Source organism: Corapipo altera, unplaced genomic scaffold, assembly GCF_003945725.1.
Source record: "Corapipo altera isolate COAL_440 unplaced genomic scaffold, ASM394572v1 326, whole genome shotgun sequence".
NCBI classification, from domain to species: Eukaryota; Metazoa; Chordata; class Aves; order Passeriformes; family Pipridae; genus Corapipo; species Corapipo altera.
This window is the reverse complement of record NW_020884945.1, coordinates 2,821,645-2,839,848: the sequence shown is the minus strand read 5'-3', so window position 1 is coordinate 2,839,848 and position 18,204 is coordinate 2,821,645. Positions and strand designations below refer to the sequence as shown.

Sequence of the window (18,204 nt, the reverse complement as noted above, 5' to 3'; positions counted from 1 at the left end):
TTTGGGAATTCCTGCCACTCCCTCCCTTCTCCAGGGCTTAAACTTGGGTTTAGGTGTCCCTGAGGGCTGTCCCCTGGAATTCCCTAAGAGGCAATGACAGTATAGAGACTGCTTTCCTGAAAGGCAGATCAGTGTCCTGCCCCTCCCTGGAGGTAGAATAGCCTCACATCTGGAATGTAGGAATGATGTAAGGAACATCACAATCACTTTGAAGAAACATCATAAAGATAAATTGAAATAAAATCCAGTCCTTTCCAGTCCAGAATGTAAAGCTCTGTAGAACACCAGAGCCTCTTACACTGAGATGCAGCACAAAATGAACTTCACCAGCTTTGTGATCTTTCCTGTTATTAATTATCTAGGATGGTAAAGACTATATTCCACTGAACATCACCCTGAGTCCCGATGGAGAATCCAATCCTAAAACTTGCCCTGTGGAAGAAAACTTGAACCCTGGAGTGAATCGCTGGAGTGCAGTGGAAACTGGGTAGGGAAAATTGAGACAGGAGTGGGAGGGAGGGAAGAATTCCCTGGAGCTGGGCACTGTCTGATGTCCTCTCTCAATAGTGCTGGTTAAATAGTCAGACAAATTTGTCAGGGTCTTGGTTATTAGTTACAAAGGATGAAATAAGAAAATTGATCCAGGAGGCTGAGCTGGGTCAGGGTGCAACTGAGCCACCAAGTGCTGCAGCATCTGCTTGGGCTGACCCCTCCACTTTACTGTTGCAGTAACAACAGCAAGAAGAGACCCCTGAGCGTGAAGACATTTGATGAGGTGCCAGTGGAAAAGGAGAAAGTGATGCATGAGGTAAGTGAGGTGACTGCCTCCTTCCCCACCAGGTTCACAGATCACTCATCACCAGCCCCAGAAACACTTATTAGAGCTTGTGAAATCTATTTGGTAAGAAACAGCTTTAAATCAAGCAGAAGGTTTGGCCCTGGCATCTCACACACAGGTCTGTGTGACAACTAAGAGGGACCTGTGTTTTACTTAACAAATAATTTAAAGAGAAGCTCATGTGTGATTCCCCTGGCTTTGATCAGGCCAAGGGCCTTTATATTACATATTTCAATATGTTTTTCCACTATAGGAAAGTGTCAGCTCATTTAAATAAGGCTTTTTGAGACAGCCAATAACTGGTGGGGATGAGGGTGTTCAGTTCTGGGTAGACAAGACCAAGATTCAAGATCCTGCTCTTGGTCACACAAAGTGAACAGTGTTAAAGTGAGAGTGTTAAAGGGTTTAATTTTCACTCCAGGGGAAAACAAAAGCTTGTTTTGTTTCAAAATGATGGTTCTGCTTGTTGGCTTCCTCTGAAACTGCAGGTTGGAGGGGTTTTCTTTCTATTTTTCCTTCCATATTTAAAAAAATCAGAGACCAGCTCCTGGATTCCCTGGATGGCTCAGGTACTCCCTGGCTGCAGCTCCTGTGCTGCCCACACCCTCTGCCTCAGGGACATGGTCTGTGCACCAAGGAGGAGTCTCTGTGCTCCAGGGATGCCTGAAGTGGATCAAAGTTTAGGAGGGAAGCATGGAACCCTAGGAGAGCACCTGGCAGAGGAGGAGGGCAGGGCTCAGATGGTGAGGAGCAACTCAGAGTCCCTCTTGAACAGAGCCAGCCCCCTTAGGGAGGGTCAAGTCTCCAGCTCCAACCTGTCCTGGACATATTTCATGTCCTTGATGAGTCCATTGCTCACTTGTTCTCTGGTCAGCACAAACTGAGGCCCATTATTCCCTGACATCTTGCCAGCTGTAATTTCTGTCTGTTTATCACTGCATCTCAGGGATTAGAAGGCTCAGAAATTTCTCAGGCTCTGCCTCTTTCCTCCTGCAGGATAAAAATCTGTCCCTCTAAATCACACAAAGACATTTCCTACACCCATCCAGTATCAGTGAGAGATTACTGCTGCCAGCACGAGCATCACTTGCCCAAGTGCTCCCTGTTCAGGGCATTTTAAAGCAAGTCCTTACATGAAGAGGGAGAAGTTTAAAAAAAGGGTAATAACACATCATCAGATCAGAAATAAATGTGGTATTTCAGTCAGGATCTTTTAAAGCCAAATTATGGTCTTGGACAAATTAAGTGCACTTGTGTTGCTAAAATTATCTTAAATATCATGACATTAAGAGACATTAGGTCATTATTTCAAATAGTTGCCCAGGATCTCTCCAAGTGCTCTACCACACCTTCCTGGAATTGTGCCACTTATCTGCAGTCCCTGTGGATATTGGTTTAACAGACAAGTGTAAGGGAAATGCAGAGCAGCCCTCAGATAAACTGCTCCTGGACCATGTGTTCTAAGGGAAACAGTCCAGATAAAAACCAGAGACAAGCTGGGTTCTACTGAGGCTTTGACAGACCTCGTTAATTTAGGATTTTACTTTATACTTTGGAAACCAGTTTCTAAACTGATCTTATTAACAACTGATATATGCCCAAAGTATTTATAAAAAAAGCTTTTGCTTGCTATTTGTTGTTTGCTGGGATTATTTTTTATATTCCAATTAGTTTGACTGGTAAAATAAGACTAACTAGAGTTTCACTTCTATGTTGGAGTCTTTTGCTGTCTCAGTTTGGACAAACACACAGACATGCAACTGTCCAGCATCACAAAAGATTTCAAATGCAAAGTAACCCCCCAGAATATTTAATATTTTTAAATTCCTTAAAATGAGGACTGTGGTGTCTGAGAACTTGTACAACACTTTGCACAAGGACAGATTGATCTGAACTGCAACCTGGAGGCTCAGCTTTCAGTGCAGCAGAACCACAACCTCAACCTTAACTGGAACCAGGACACTTTTGTTGGATGGCTCATAAAAAATCCACAACCAAAGGCTCTGTAACTTTGCAAAGCACTTGGATTTGCAAAGTGCTTCTGAACTCCCACTTCCTTCAAATTTCAGGGTTCCTAAAAGTGTATTTTTAGGAGGTATTTAGGGAGCTTTTTCTTGGAGGAACCCAGCCAGAGTTCCCGGATATATTCTCTCTGCATTCAGTCTGTTTGTACCTCCATCCCACATACATGGTACCCATATGCTTAATATCAATTTCAAATTGGAAAATGTCACATTATTTTTTGATATTTTTTCATTTTAAGGCTGCTCCTTCCAAATACAGAACAAAAGCTTCAGCATCACAGAAACAAGGGAAGTGTTCTGGGGCTCCAGAGCAGCATTAGAGCTCTAATCTATCTAACAGGATAAAAACTGATAACACAGGCCCTGAGAAGGGAATATTCTGAAGGATTGGTGGGCCCTGCACCAGGCCCAGTGCACAGGTCCCAGTTTATCACTGGTGTTCCTTCCTTTTCCCCTCAGGAGTCAGACAGTGGGATGGTGCTGACGTCAGAGGAGATCAAAAGCCCCAAGAGGTTGGAAATCCGTTCCTGGCCCTACGGGATCATGGCTCTGGCGTGAGTACTCAGGGCATCTCTTTTTAAAGGCAGTCTTCCATTCAGAAAAGGCTTCTGAAATTTGCAGTTTTGTTTCTGACTCCAAAAGGGAAACTGCTGGACTGTCCCAACAAGCTAAAAGGAGTTGCAACTCTGAATTTCAGCCCCATCACCAAAAAACCATGGTTATTGTACTTGGAGACCAAGGGGCAGAACATTCTGCAAATGGCAAGTGATAGGAGCAAAAAGGCTGAGAATATACATATTTTAGCTGTTTCTTGAGGGCTTTTCCAGTGTTCTCCTTCACTGATGGAACATAGTTTGAAGAACTTGATTTATTCACTCAAAAAATAACATTTATGATTATACCAGATTGTATATTTAATTTGGACACGCAGAGGGACTGGAACCTGTGCAACTGGTGGGATATGAGTGAAGTTGGGGAGGTGTGTGCACAGTAAAGGATAGCATAAGCACTGCAAAGCAAGTACATTTACCAGATTGCTACGTTTATTTTATCACCACAGTGAAGACAGTCTTGCAGAGAACTCCCTTGATCCCACCACCTCCAGGATCCCAGGAGTTCTATTCTCAAGCCCGGTTTACAAACAGAGGTTATTTATGTTTATCCCTTTATGTTCATCCCTTCACAGTACAATCACAGAAAAATAAAAGCAGATATTTAGGTTTTTGCTCCCAGTTCTTTGCATTTCAGTAACAATCCCACAGGCAGAGAGGTGACCTAGTAGAGAAACAGGCCTTCTCTACTTTCCTGACAATAGTAACCCATTTTACTGATTAAAATGTCAACAGGTAGAATTTCAAAATATAAAAAAAGAAATGATTCCGTAGCAAAGAATTCCATGTCTATTCAGTTAATTGAGCTAATTACACTTTTACTGAATTTCCTGGAGTTTCCTCTGAAAATCTGTTGATGAGATTTGGATTAGTTTCCTCTGTCTTAAACTCAGTGACCTTTCCCACCAGAGCAGTTCCTTGTTCTACACCAAGTCACCACTTTTCTACATTAAAGAGAAATTATAGATGAGAAAACCCCTCCTGCAATTGTGGATATTATGGGAGAGTTCCTGTGAGAGTGGTTGGGGAGAGTGTGCCAGTGTTTTGGAGGGAGTGGCTGCCCCACTCAGAGAGAAAAGCAGAAGGCAGGAGCTGCCTTAAAACCAGAAGTTCCTGGGTGTTTGGAGGCAGGAGAGGAGGAAAAGGGAGAAGTTTACATGAGGAATTCTAGACAACACTAACAGGGAGCATGCAAATGCTCTGGATTTTGCTGGACAGGAGTATGACTTCAGGACTAATGTTGTCCAGCAGCATTTCCCTGTCCCAGCACTGTGGCAGGGCTGTACCTGGTGGGATTAGCAGAGATCTGCATCTGGCTCCATGTTTTGATGCTGTGCAGAGGATTCCTGCCAGCGCAGGGCATTGCTATGGAGACCAAATGGCACCAGCTCTGAAAACAGGAGCTCAAATGTCAGGAGCTGCATTACTGGGATGCTTTACCTGGGCTGATTTACCTCCTTTTTCTGCATGATGCCACATTGACACAAATCCAACACATACACGCACAAATAGCCTCCCTGAGACAGTTTATCCTTTTAAAGATTCCTGTCAGTCACCTCTGACTGCTGCTCTCTGCTGCGTATCTCCCACTTGGATGAAGAGTTGGCAAAGGCAGGTTCTCTCTCTGCCCCTTCCAGGCTTTCTGCTGAAATTCAGGAAAATCAACGTCCAGCAAGGTATAGAAAAACACCAGAATTCCAAAACAACCTGCTCTGTAGAGATTTCCAGGAAAACCTGAACAGCTGTCAGGCCCACTGGGAGTGAATGGGAAGTGCCATGGCCCTGTGGGGGTCAGTGACCCCCTCCAGCTGGGTTCTCCCCATTTCCAGCCCACACTTCCATAGGGATTCCATTCTGCATGAGATACCTGATCCTTTGTGTGCCAGCCAGGCCCTGGGAGACCATTCCAAGGAGCTGCTGTGCCAGCAAACCCTGCAGCAGCTGTTTGTTGTCCCCTCATTCCCAGGGCCCTAATTCCCATGGGATGGATGGACAGAGGTATGGTTTTTCTTGGCCACATCCTTCACCAAGTGCTTGAGGTCCAGCTGAGACAGTGATTTTGTCAGCTTCTTTGTCCTTTTTTTTTCACTCTGGCAGACTGTCATTGGCACAGATAACAACTGGAACATAGTGCAGAGCACTCCAGTGCCCTCTCGTTTGAGGACAGGACACCCCTGGGTGCTCCTGCACTGAGAACTTGGGAAACAAGCCTCCAAAGCATTTAGAACAGTCTGGAGAGGTCAGAAGGGATGTGGGTTTAACAGGGGAGATAAAGTCACCCTTGTTAATTGTGTATCTGTCTCTATCAAAAACATTTACCCTGGATCCTTTTCAAAGTCTTTCTTTTCTAAAACTGTTCAAAGGCTGAGCATGTTTTCTAAACCAGGGTGGCTGCATTTATTATTTTTGCCAAAATCTTGCTGTTTATTTATCCTGCATTCATTCCTCTGTGGAGTGTAAAACTTGCCAACAGTACACACTATGTAGTGTCAGTGTCAAGAGTTTATTGAAGATGAATCTGATACTCTGGGCCCAGGACCGCTTTTAGGCCAGACTAACCATTTCTGAGCATTTTATAGTTGAAGTAGAAAGTCAGAGCAGTAGCTGCAGTGAGAGACAAAGACTGACTGGGATAAGGGAGCCAGCATTCAGGGAAGCACAGAGACCACAGAGGGATTTAATGCTGGGATGACTCTCAGCTCATAATATTAACAGGCTGCAGCTGAGCACTGCTTTGAAATTCTCCCAGAGACTCTATAATCAAGTTATTGTTTAAAATTATAAAAGGTTTGATATCTGCTCAGTTGTCCCATCCCCCCAACTCCAGTTCTCCTCAGCTGCTCTGACACTGCTGATCTGGTTCTGCCCAAGGCCCATAGCACCAGTGGGCTGAGGCTCAGCTGAACCTCTCTGGGCTCTTTATGCTGCACCCAGAGCCCATCACTGTCTTTGCCAAAGCCAAACTGAGCCTAAGGCAAGTCAATACTATTGAAATGGATGGGGTTTGCTCTGGAGCATCAGGCACTCATGTCCAAACACAAGGTGCACCCCAAAAATTCAACCTACCTGCTGGAATCCTTTTGATGCTCAGAGAATGAGGCAGGAACCATCTCTGCTTCATGGCAGAACGTAGTTCCAGAAGAGTTTTCTTCTGTGATGTTGAGATAATAAATATACTTGTCCTGCCCCTTGCACTGTGACCTGGCCGTAGCTCTCCAGATGAATGAGTAGCTGCTCAGGAGTTTTGCAAGCCCCTTTTTTTTCCCCAAGATTATACTTAAAGCAGCAAAGACTAAGAAGAGAATTGTGCAAGGTTGTGGTCCCCAGTCTGGGTTTGACTGTGGTGCTTTTAGGGTGCTGGGACATCTGGGCAGCTTGGCCACGCAGGAGGGGACACAGACTAAAGGACTGGGTGGCTTTGGCCTGTGAAAATTTTATGTTACCTGTACTTTTTTTCTAGAGGTGTTGAAAACAACAACTTCCTGATCCCAATCCCTTGAGCTCTATGTGCCAGCACAGTCCTGATGTACTGATAGTGCCAGAGGGGAACCCAGGATGAAATTCCTACTGCACAGCACTCAGTCTAAAATGTATCAAAGCAAACTGTGAATCAGTCATAACTACCAGAAGGAAAAATAAGCCTTTTATTTCTTTAATTGCAGAAAAATTAAAATAATTTAAAAAAATAGTCACTCTTACTCTGTGCCTCATTAGACACCTGTGAAAGCTCCTTCAAAGCCCTGAGGCTCCTACCTGTTTTTAAGAGGTGTGATCATGAGACAAATGGCTCTACTTGGCAACAATCAGCCCAATTTCTGATCTTTCCATAAACACACAGCCAGAATTCCTACATGGACACAAAAATCTATTAGTTTTTCACAGTGAGGGCAAGATATTTGGACTTCTTATGGTAAAGCAGTAAGAGCTGCTCCACAGCACTTGAGGAAATTCTGCTCTTGGTGCTGGAGGCCCTCCCTTCACAGGGGGATTTTTCTCTCAGTCATCTCTCTTTCTCCAGGCTCCTCTTCAAGTCATTGACCCCAAAATTTAGACTAATAGCAACTGACTCCCTCTCACATAAAATAAACAGCTCCAGTAATGATTTCCCAGCTCTTTGATGCTTTCCGGATTTTTCTACCTCTAACCAAAATCTCTGGTTCCCACAGAAGGAAGAAAAAGCCTCAGTAGGTCATTTAGGCCCTCTGACTATTGCAGGATTATCCTCTGTGGTATCCTCTAAACAACTTTGGTACCTTCAGGAAACTCCGAAAAAGTTTGTGAAACATTACTTAATATTCAGACTAACTTTTTCTACATGTAATTCGTACTGTTTTCAGCTTCATCTGTAGCAGGAGACCTGGCAGAGCCCAGGAAAAGGGGAGCTGTTAATGGCTCTAATTCCCCCTGCAGTGCCCTTGCCCAGGCTCCTAGTTGGGGCTGACCCAGGGGCACAGCCACAGCCACCCCACATGTTCGTGCCCACCCAGATGGGCTCAGGGTGCTTGGGCTGCCTGCACAGCCCTGCCTGCACAGCCCTACCTGCACAGCTCTGCCTGCACAGCCCCCCTCAGCTCCCAGTACTGCCTTCCCACCCCTGCCTTCCTCCTCCTCAGTCGGTTTTACACCTGATAGACTCCACATGGCACCAGGCTGAGGGACCTGTGGAAATACAGACTGGATGCAGCAGGATTTGCTGGGAATTACCCCTGTCACTCTTAGGGATTTGCTGATACCCTTTTGCATTCTTTTAGTTTCTAGTATTGGTTCCTCCAGAGCTGTCATCACTTCTGTACTGCCCCAGAAACCTCCCTGGCTTGGAGGAATCTTTCTGAAAGAGAGGAGCCCAGTGCTGTGCCTTGGCCAGCTCCAGTCTCAGCCCATGGAACAAGGCTGGAGCAGCTCAGCATGTCCTCCATGTGACACCACCCCCCCCCTCCAGCACCCCACAGAAACGTGTCCAGTGTGACAGAGGGCCCTTTAGGTTACCAAATCTGTTTGGGGTCAGGGAATGGCTAAGTTCAGATCTCCTCTGGCCCCTTGCCCTGCCCCACACAGGCCACACGAGTTCTGCAGGGGCAAAGCAGTTCACAGGTGGTCACTGTGTAACACATGCTGGGGGCAGTGGGTAGCTGTTCCAGCTCCATGTCCTGGTGTTCCACACCTCATCCTCGGCACTATGCCATGGCGGGACTGGCCGGGGCTGGCACAGTCCCAGCTCTGAGCAGATTTCTCATCTATTTGATCACCTTTGAGTAGCACTCGGGAATCAGAGGCACAGGCAGTGAGGAAACCCCTTCTGGGCAGTGCAGTGCCAGCCCAGCAGAGGCACTGAGCCACAGAATGGCCAGCTTAGCTTTTAATACGTGATTTCATTACATACCCATTACCAACTTCTGTAGCTGCGTAATTGTGTGATGAAGCAAATCAGATCTGTCACAACTTGTTTCTTGGTGGGGCTCAGGGAGGATTTCTCTGTCTCACACAGGGCAGTACAGTGGGCTCAGGGCACAAAGGGGCTTTGCTTTCCTCTGGAGCACCAGGCACTGCCCACCCCAAGAGCAAGGCTGAGCTCTTATGTGCTGGGGCAGTTCCTGTGGAGCAAAGGATCTCCCAAGGACAGATGGAAAAGGAGCTGCACCCTCATCCCAACACACAGCCCAGCATAGGCACCTCTGCTGCTGAGCACGAGCAGGGCAGACACAGTGTCAGGGACAGGAGCACTGAAGGCGAAAATGTAAAGCCCTTGGACAGCTTGAACTAGGAAATGCATTTAGATGAAAGGTATAGTTTTGGAAGTTAATTGCATTTTAGTCTAAGACAGCCAATGACAAAAGCTGCTTCTGACCTCACTCCCCAGCTATCTGTCTTTGGAGCAGACATTGATGTCAGCACTGAAGAGTCCTTCAAACACCAGCCCGATTCCAGTGCTGGGTTATTCCCAGATATCCAGTCTCCTGACCTACAGGGGCACAAACCCAGCAAAACTTGCTGAGAGTCTACAGGGGACCGAAAGTTTCCCATTGTGGCCAAACAAAACCCTACTAACTTTTCTTTCCCCCCAGCACTCCGAGATGTGCAGGCTGAGGGCCAAGTTAAACAGATACTTTCAGGCTTCTCTCAGGCTCCACTGACAGCTTTAATACCTGGCAAATTGGAGGGCAAAGCATCCATGGAATTGTCCCACATGAGTCAATAGAACTGAGCAACAAAAAGAGAGTTACAGGAATAAACAGTGAGGCAAAGTTGTGGTTCAGGTGCTCAGGCCAGGGAAGAATCTATCTGCAGAGAAGCTGTGTGTGTATAGGAAGGGACAGCTGCCAAATGTATGGGATACATAAGAAGTTTCCACTCAGGTTTTTCTCTGGACAGAGAGGAAGAGCTTAGATTGTGAAAGCAGAGTGTGCTGCATTTTTGTCAGAGTTCTCAGGGTTCCTGTTTCTTTTAGAATTTCTGCTTTGCTACTCCACAGGTTTGGTTTCAGTGCCTTATGTAGGTCTGAAAGCACAGGAACAGCAGCTTTGCTCTGTAACCTCTGCCTTTGCACTGCACAGAACCCAAGTTCATCCTAGACATGCAAGGCACGGTGGGCTGGCTCTTACAACAGCTCAGGGCTCCTGGATTCGCTTCTTAGAGACAAAGCTGGAGATGCAGACATGCAAAATAAGTGTACTGAATTCTGCACTTCTGTGATGAACTGTTGCTTATTCAGGTTTGGTTTACAGTCGTTAAAATGCAGCTTTATGCTGTGATGGGTCTGTGACTGAGGCTCATCCCAAAGAGCTGCACCTTAAAGAGTCCTGAGCAAAGTGCAGAAGATTAAAAACCACTCTCATATTGGGATCCTTTTGAGAACCAACCCTAAGTTATTCAGGCCTCTTCCAGTGAATTGCTCAGGGGGAAAAAAACAAGGTTAGCAGAACATTATTTTTAAGGCAGCCTGTGACAGAAAGTACCTTTTTTCCTCCCCACAACACTTGCTGTTCCTCAAGGGCACCTTGTGATACAAATCCTCTCCAGGCTTCTCCTGCTTTTAACACTGAGGTTGCTCCATGTGCTGGAGGTTGCTGCTCTCCATCCCCTGTAATGAGGGAAGGCAGCAGGAGAGGAAGCTGCTCCCTCCAGCAGCAGCAGCCACAGAGGAGAAGCTGGAACTCTGCACAGTGCTGCCCTTCGCCAGGGATTGGGAAGGGCTGGGCAGTGCAAGAGAGATTTAGCCCTGCACTGCAAGACTGTGTTCAACATGCACCCTTCCTTTCAGTATCATTTTAAATTACAGTCTGTCAGAGATTACTCAGTATTTCACCCTTTATAATACTTCAGGAAAAGTCATAGCCTTCAGTTCTGCTTTCAGAAAAGTCAAATTTTTACTGACCTGTGTCAGAACAATGAGAGAGAATATTGTGGCATGTATAGGACAGGTTCCGTTATAACTAAGAGAACTGAAATGTGGTAAGATAAAAAGACAGGGCAACACAGCTCCTGGATTTACTCCTAAGGCTACTTTTAAAACACTGAGTTATTCAAAATACCTAATTCAGTTCCCTTATCCAACGAGTATGATTGTCACTGTCTTACAGGGTGCTGCAAAGGAGAGTTGAGATGATTTATATATTTACTTTTAACAAAACCCATTTTGACCATTAACTGCACACAGAGACCAAGGCTGATGAGACAGGGTGGATATATCCTGTGGTTTGTTCCCCACAGGAGGAGAGCTGTCAGCAGGAGCAAGGAGTCCATCCTCTCTGACCATGAGGCTGTCAAGTACCAGCCAGCAGTGCAGGTAGAAGAGGACACCATGGATTTCACACTGGAAGACTCTGTTCTGCTGCCCATGGATCCAAACCTGGAATGCCACAGCCCACCCCCAGACTACAACTCCGTCATCCACTACTCGGCGCCCCCGGTGTAACCACCCCTGGCACAGGCTGCACCTCCAGCCCTGCTGCATCCTCTCGTGTCTCCAGGCCTGCATGGAATGGAAGGGAAATCTCACAGGACAATGGTTCTGATGTGAATAGAAACATTTGAAGAGCATCTCCTCTGTTAACTTTAAAGGCCTATTGCCACACATGCAGTAAATGAACATTCTGTCCATCAGAATTGTAGGGAGGAGCTGTAACCCCCAACTCTGCCACTCCTTCCTGGCTGGGGCTGCTCACTGGCATTTGCAGATCCACAGGTTCCTTCCTTCACCTTTTACTCCATAAGAGCCATGTCAAGGTAGTTGTGAACACAGGGTTCAAGCTACTGCCCTAGGAATTACTTAGTCCAAGGATGGAAGGGATCAGTTATAAACAGAAGCCAAACACACCAATGCTTTGGGTTTGGAGAAAAGCCAACATTGAAGCACTGTTCTTAACTTAGGATCTCGCCTCCTGTAAATATTTCTGAAATATTTTTGAAATCCAAGATACCTTTGTTACAATTTGAATTTAATAATTTCCACTGCCCACAAGATACACTCCTGAAAACAGTATGGCCCAGAGAAAGCTGGTAGTACTCGTGCACCAGGAGGCAGGCTGGTCTTTTGGGCCATCAGGGCACACAATGGGCTTAAATTTGCTTCCCCGGGCTTTCTCCTTGCTCAAACAGCAGTTTTTTAGCATCCATGCAATAGGGAGCCTTGCTGGAGATGCGTCTGTAGTGATTGCAAGGCAAATCACTGCCTTAAATATGAACCTTCTTAAGCTTAAGCAGAATTTCCCAGCTCACATGCACATGTTTGTGTGAATGTGCACAAAACACTCACTGAGAGCACGAGAGTCACACACAAACACACACTCCTTGAGGCACCTGCAGGGCAGCAGCATTTCTTTGTTTCCTTTCTGCACACAGGCTGGTTACTAAAAAGAAGCTAAAAAAACCCATTTCCTTTGGATTCTGTGGCAAATGCCCAACAGTTTGATCCTGGGAATATGAGCCCATGCTAAGCTGCAAGTCTGTGTGCCACACATTTATCCCTGGCTGCCTTGCCAAGGTAAACACTGGTATGATATTCAGTGCCGTCTGCATCTGAGCCCTTCCTGGGTTCGTGGTAATCCTGTTGCAGCAGGACTGAAGGGATCACAAATTGTGCCATGGGAGGAATTCACAGCACGTTTCCCCCAGCCCCAAAGCTGCCTGTGGGCAGGTCCCCTGCACACCCCCTGCATGCCCAGCTCCCCTGTACACCCTGCCCATGCTCACTGCCCCTTCAAAACCCTGCAGCTAATCCTTATCATTTCACTTGCTCTGTAACAATCGGAGCTGACCTTAAAAATTTAGGAAGGGAAAAGTCTCCAGATTGCAAGGAGAAAAGGCAAGGATGAGAAAGATGTTCATTGACAGTCAGGGCTGTGACCTCCTGAGTTATAAACCTGGGCTATAAATGGCTCCCTGTGCAGTTTCCTCCAAGGTCTGCACAACCCTCCCCTTTTCTTCCTTGATTTGACTTCTTCAGCAGAAAAGACTTTTTCTTCAGGAGTCAAAGTAGAGGGGGAAAATCCAACTCCTGCAAAACGATTCTGTTACCTTGGCAAAGACAGCTGAACACCCCCACAGCAGCCAGGGAGCTTTGCTGGGTGAGTGGTTACATTGGCTATGCTGAAGGAATCACAAACAAGCCTCGGGTATCAGCAAAGGGGAAAACAAGTCTCCAAAGCCCAACCCACGTTAACTGTGAACGCTCAGGCACCTGAAGGGTGGGCTCTGGGGAGCTGCTCTGCTCCTTCTCCTTGGCTTGCAGTCAGTGCAGTAAGGAAATCACCTGCAGTCCCCCAGGAGCCCCCTGCTCACAGTGCACCTGCCAGATGGGGTGGGCTCTACTTGCTTTGGGGTCATTTTGCACTGCTTTGTATTTTAGCACCTGTGTATTAAGTAGAGCTGGTTGTATAAGAGAAGAAACTACTGGGAAGGAATTCATCTGATGAGCCCCAGAAAGCTCATTGGATCTGTTTCTCATCAAACGCTAATTATCTGCAGCTCTGATCAAGTAATCAACCACTTCTTATGGAAATAATTTATTCATGAGACAAAAGGAGGTACAGCCAGTTCATGTGGCTGAGCTGTTGGTGGCATCACAGTGAGGTGTTTGTTACTGCAGGGTAAGTACACGATGTTTATAAACCTTCACTTGCAAACTTTAAAATAAGCACATGTAGGGCAAAACCTGCCTGTTTGTGATGAAGAATGGGAAGCACTGCTGGGAGGACTATGTCACCTTCTCAGTATCTGAAGGAGGAACTGTCGGGGTTTCTGGTGACCTTGCTGAGCCCAGAGGAGCGAGGAGCTTGTTTGGATCCACGTGGAACGTGGGGAGGTCCTTTGTGGCTCTCAGGAACCACATCAGCCCTTCTGCATCACCTGGAGGGTGTGACACAGAGCAGAGGATCTTTTAAAACCCTGCTTGCACTGACAGCCCCCCAGATCTGCTGGCTCCTCTGCAGTGGCAGGATCAAACACGTCCTGGAGCAGGACTGACGGCTGTGTCCCCCTCCGAGAGCCCCGGCAGTGAAGGGACTGAACTTGGGCAGCTGTTTCCAGTGTTTATTTCGAGTGGAAGATTTTTTTTCCTCCTTATAGTAAATGTAACAAGCAAAAGTATTGCCTGAAAAGTATTATTGAACATGTCTTCTATTTTATTTACTAATATTTTGTTTGTCCGTTTTCTCTCCTCCCTTAATTTAATTATTGTTCTTTTCTTCCAACGATGTATATAGTGTACCCAGTAGCAACAAATATAGTGATTCATTTATATGGTAAAATGTGTAACATTTTAGTCCAAAGAGAAAGAGATACCCAGACATAACAGTTAAGTATTGTTACTAAACATTTCACTAACGCTTGCAGGCCAGGCTCCAGTTTACAGTGCCCCACCACTGCTATTTCAGAGCAGTTCTCTTGGATGGGAGTGTCTCTGCCTCTCATTTGTTCTCCACATTATTTAGTTAGGAAACAGGGATCCGGAGGAATTTGGCAGGTTTATCTCATTCCTGGAAGTGTCGCCACATGGCTCCTGTTGTAGGTGAGGAGTTTCCAGTGCCTCTGTTTTAACTGAAGGCTGGTGTAGTGGCCAGAGGGTCAGAAGGGGCAAGTTGTTTAAATGATGTGATGTTTATTGTATTTTTGGACTTCTCAGGGATTCTCACTCACTCCTGTCTGCTACCTGCCTTGTCTGGGCTGGCAGAGCTCAGTGTATCTGCAGTAACATGGACCTTGGTTTCCTCTGGTGGTGCTCACTCCTGGATTTGTGCTCTTGGAATCCCAGAGAAAGAGGGCAAAGGAGCTCAGAGCTCATCAGAACTGTGTTGTCTTCTCTCCAACAATCCCCTGCCACATGGATGTCCAAGCAGAAGTGCCTTCAGCTGCATGTTATTGTTCAGGCTGGGGTTTGGAACAGCCTGCTTTCCTGTCCCCTCTTTTCTCTATTTCATCTGCTCCTTGGGATGTGCTCTCCCAGGCCCTCTGGGTTGCTTTGCTCTGCCTTTGCAGTGAGGTCAGCTATAGGATCATTTCACTCTGCTCTTTCCCAGGTGTTCTGTGCTTGCAGAGGCTGATCTAGATAATCTAGAGTAAGCTTTTTTCACATTGAATTTTTTTCAATATATAGCCAAGGAAAACTAGTTTGTCTTAGTTTGTCTGGAAGCCTCTGTGTGTCCTTCCCTGAATGGAAGAAGCTTTTTTTATCTACTGATTTTTCAATATTGATGTCTGGAGCAAAATGAAGGTTGGTGACTGTGTGAATCTGATCGTTCTCTGAGTCATTTCCTCAAACAGTGAGGTTTCTTAAGGTTCTTCCAAGTCATCCTCATAGAAAGGGGTCCTAACCAGGATGTGAGCCCACAGTGTCTGCTCGGGGTATCAAGGAAGGTCAGATAAAAACCCAAAGTCTGAGTAATGGTCTCGAACGAAGCCACTGAAAGCTGAAGGTGAACACATTTAGGCCCAAACTGCTCTGCTTGATGTCCCACCAACACCAACCCTGCTCCTGGTCCCCTGCCTGGCAAAGGCCAAGGGTATCCCAGAGTGTCCAGGCACTCCTCTCCTTACACCCTGCTGGGATGGCAGCGGCCATGGGACCCTGGAGCTGACCAGTCAAGGTCTGACTGATCTCCCCAGGGATCCTCCACTGGAGTGCTGTCCTGTCTCATTTTCAGGTTGGATCTGGGATGTGGGCTGGGGGCTGTGGTCCCTGTCTCCCATTAGGAGCTGTTTGCAGGGACCAGCACCCCCAAATAGCTGCAGAACAGGGTAAAGCACTGTTGGGTTCTCCTGAATGCAGGAGTTACCTGAGATCAGGGTCGTATGCAGGGATCAGCCTGGGATTTTTTTCTTACCATACAGTGAATGGAAAACTCAGAAAGGAGCAATAATTCTTGCAAGTGTAATGGCCAAACCCTGGGATCCACTGTCCTGGGTTTACACCACATCACGAAACCCAGCAGTTGTGACACCAGCACCACCTCACACGAGGGAAGTGCAAGAGGAGTTTCGGCTTTGACCCTCAGAGTCAGTCTCTGTACAGGGGTTGGCCCAAGCACTGGTTGGTTTGTTTGACATTTTTTCTTTCCATATTTTGTTAAAATAGGACAGAAATCTTGCTGGGTTGGGTCATGTGGGATATGATGTGGTGCCACGAGTGCTGTGGTTGCAGGAAGACCAGTGTGGGATGTGCTGAGCAGTGCCCTGTTCTCCCGCCTAATCCTCCTGTGCCACCAGAGCTGGCACATCCTTATTACTCAATTCATTTCTCCTTAGACCTTGAGTTGTCAAAGCAGCTAAAGAAAACTGGGAAAAGCCAGTAACTTGGGACTTACAGGAATAAACCAAGTGTCATGTAATCCTCCAACCACAAGGAATGTTTGTCTGCCATGTTCCTGTCTGTCTGAAGAATGTATGCACTGAAAACAACGCTTTCTTATGTAGTCAAAATTGTACTGTATCTATTAACCAAAAAAATAAAAAGGATTCTATATTTATACAGCCCAGGGCTCCTTTGTGTCATCTCTTGGTTTGAAGAGCGTTGTCCTTGAAACAGAATAAAAATAAATAATGCAAAAGTTTTGAAAGGTTTTTACAAGGCATAGATCGCCTACATATTTCTACAGGGGTTCCAGAGTTAGGACAGACCTTGGGACACTGTCACTGCTCAGAGGGAACTGCCCACTGCACTTGTGTGGGAGACTCAGACACCTCAGGAAATGATGGGAATTTGCTGGAGAAAAACACCAATGCAACTGCTGCCAGGAACAGTTCAGGAAACACAGACACTGCTGACCTGTTACTGTTAAAATAAAGAAATAAATGGGGCTCAGAGAGAAAATAGAATCAGAATCCTGCATTCTAAAGATGACCCACAGGCACCAAGGCATGTCAGTACACCAGTCTGTGCAGATAATCTGCACAACATGGGGGCATTTGGGGGTTGTTCACACTCAAAACTCCAGAAATCATGTTTGATTTCTCTACCCATAATATTTTAAAAAGAACACAATTAAATAAACATTTCCCAGTGCACAGCCACGATGATGTTATTAAATTCCCATTTGAAGAAACTTTGCACTGCTGGAATACAGAATATTCCATGCTCTCCTTTTGTAGTGAAAGTTTAATATTTAGAATGCCAAGGGGGAAAAAATCTCCCCTCCCCAATCCAAGAGCAGCAGACCTGCTGCCACTCCCTCCCCAGCTGCCTGGTCTTTCTGGAACCCTATTTCCCATTCCCCTTCCCACTTTGGTGGCACAGTCGATAACAACCAGCAGAAAAGAATATGAGATCTTTGCAGATTTTTCCAGACTGATAAATACCAGTTTCTATTTGTGGCTTAAAATAAATACTGTTATTAGAGAAAAAAAAGTGTTAGAGTTTCAGAGCCATTCTTCCATTAACATTCCTAAAAGTTACCGGGCTGTGTATTTTGTTAGTCACATTAAAAACTATGGAGCACTCAAGTCACTTCAAACATTTTAGTTTCTCTTCATTCCCTGTTCCAAATAGTCCTAGAAATAAGTGTCTAAATTATACATGTCATTTGCAATGCAGCAATCTCCTTTCATCCCCATAATGAGCAAGAACATTCTTCTCTGTAAACCATGAAATGTTTTAGTTCCTTATGTAAGGCATGAGTCACTGTGAACTCTGAATGCAGAGCTGCCTTTCTGGGTAAACTAATGTATTAAAGAGAGGAAACAAAATATACAAAATTAACTCTGATTTGCTTTTAGCACAAAATGTGAATTATTAATCACCTACAACTCGAGTTACACTTGTGGAAGGTAAGGCTGCTATGGCATGGCATGGAAAAGAATTTGGGGGGAAAAAGTCCATCACTGGGAATCCAGAAATGTGAGGTTTGCTCTTAGGTCTTGGCCAGGGTGTGTAACTTTTGTTGTATGTAGTGTAAAATGTTTTTGCTTTTACAGCTGCAGCATGTAGAGAGACAAGATCAGAAAATCTCAGTATAAAGTATTGAAACCTGGTGGTTTGGGTGATAAAAATCCCAGGAGAAAATAGGGACTGGCTAGAGAAAGATTTAGGAGTGAAATAAGCAGATTCGGTGGTGGTGACATTAGAAAGGTGAGAGGAGAATCCAGCTAATTTCCAGTCAGGTCCTCGTTCCTTCCTCCCATAATCAGACTTATAAGGATTTATAAAGTGCAAATACTTGGAAAGAGTGGAAAGCACTTTTCAGTGCTTTGTACACAGTGAAGCCATGAGCAGCAGATAATAATTTCAGCTCAGAACCTACAC

At 45.8% G+C, this 18,204-nt stretch overlaps 1 protein-coding gene across 3 annotated transcripts in view; it reads left to right on the top strand.

Moving 5' to 3' along the window:
- The window catches only part of LOC113956092 (vascular endothelial growth factor receptor kdr-like), a 133,989-nt gene extending 117,553 nt beyond the window's left edge, over positions 1-16,436 (top strand). For all 3 annotated transcript variants that reach the window (XM_027662282.1, XM_027662280.1, XM_027662279.1), the window contains 4 exons: positions 363-487; positions 730-808; positions 3,322-3,416; positions 11,181-16,436. In XM_027662282.1, coding sequence (XP_027518083.1) covers positions 363-487; positions 730-808; positions 3,322-3,416; positions 11,181-11,385 — 504 coding nt within the window. In that variant the 3' untranslated portion in view covers positions 11,386-16,436. The remainder of the gene's footprint in view (positions 1-362; positions 488-729; positions 809-3,321; positions 3,417-11,180) is intronic.
- Positions 16,437-18,204: the final 1,768 nt, after the last annotated feature.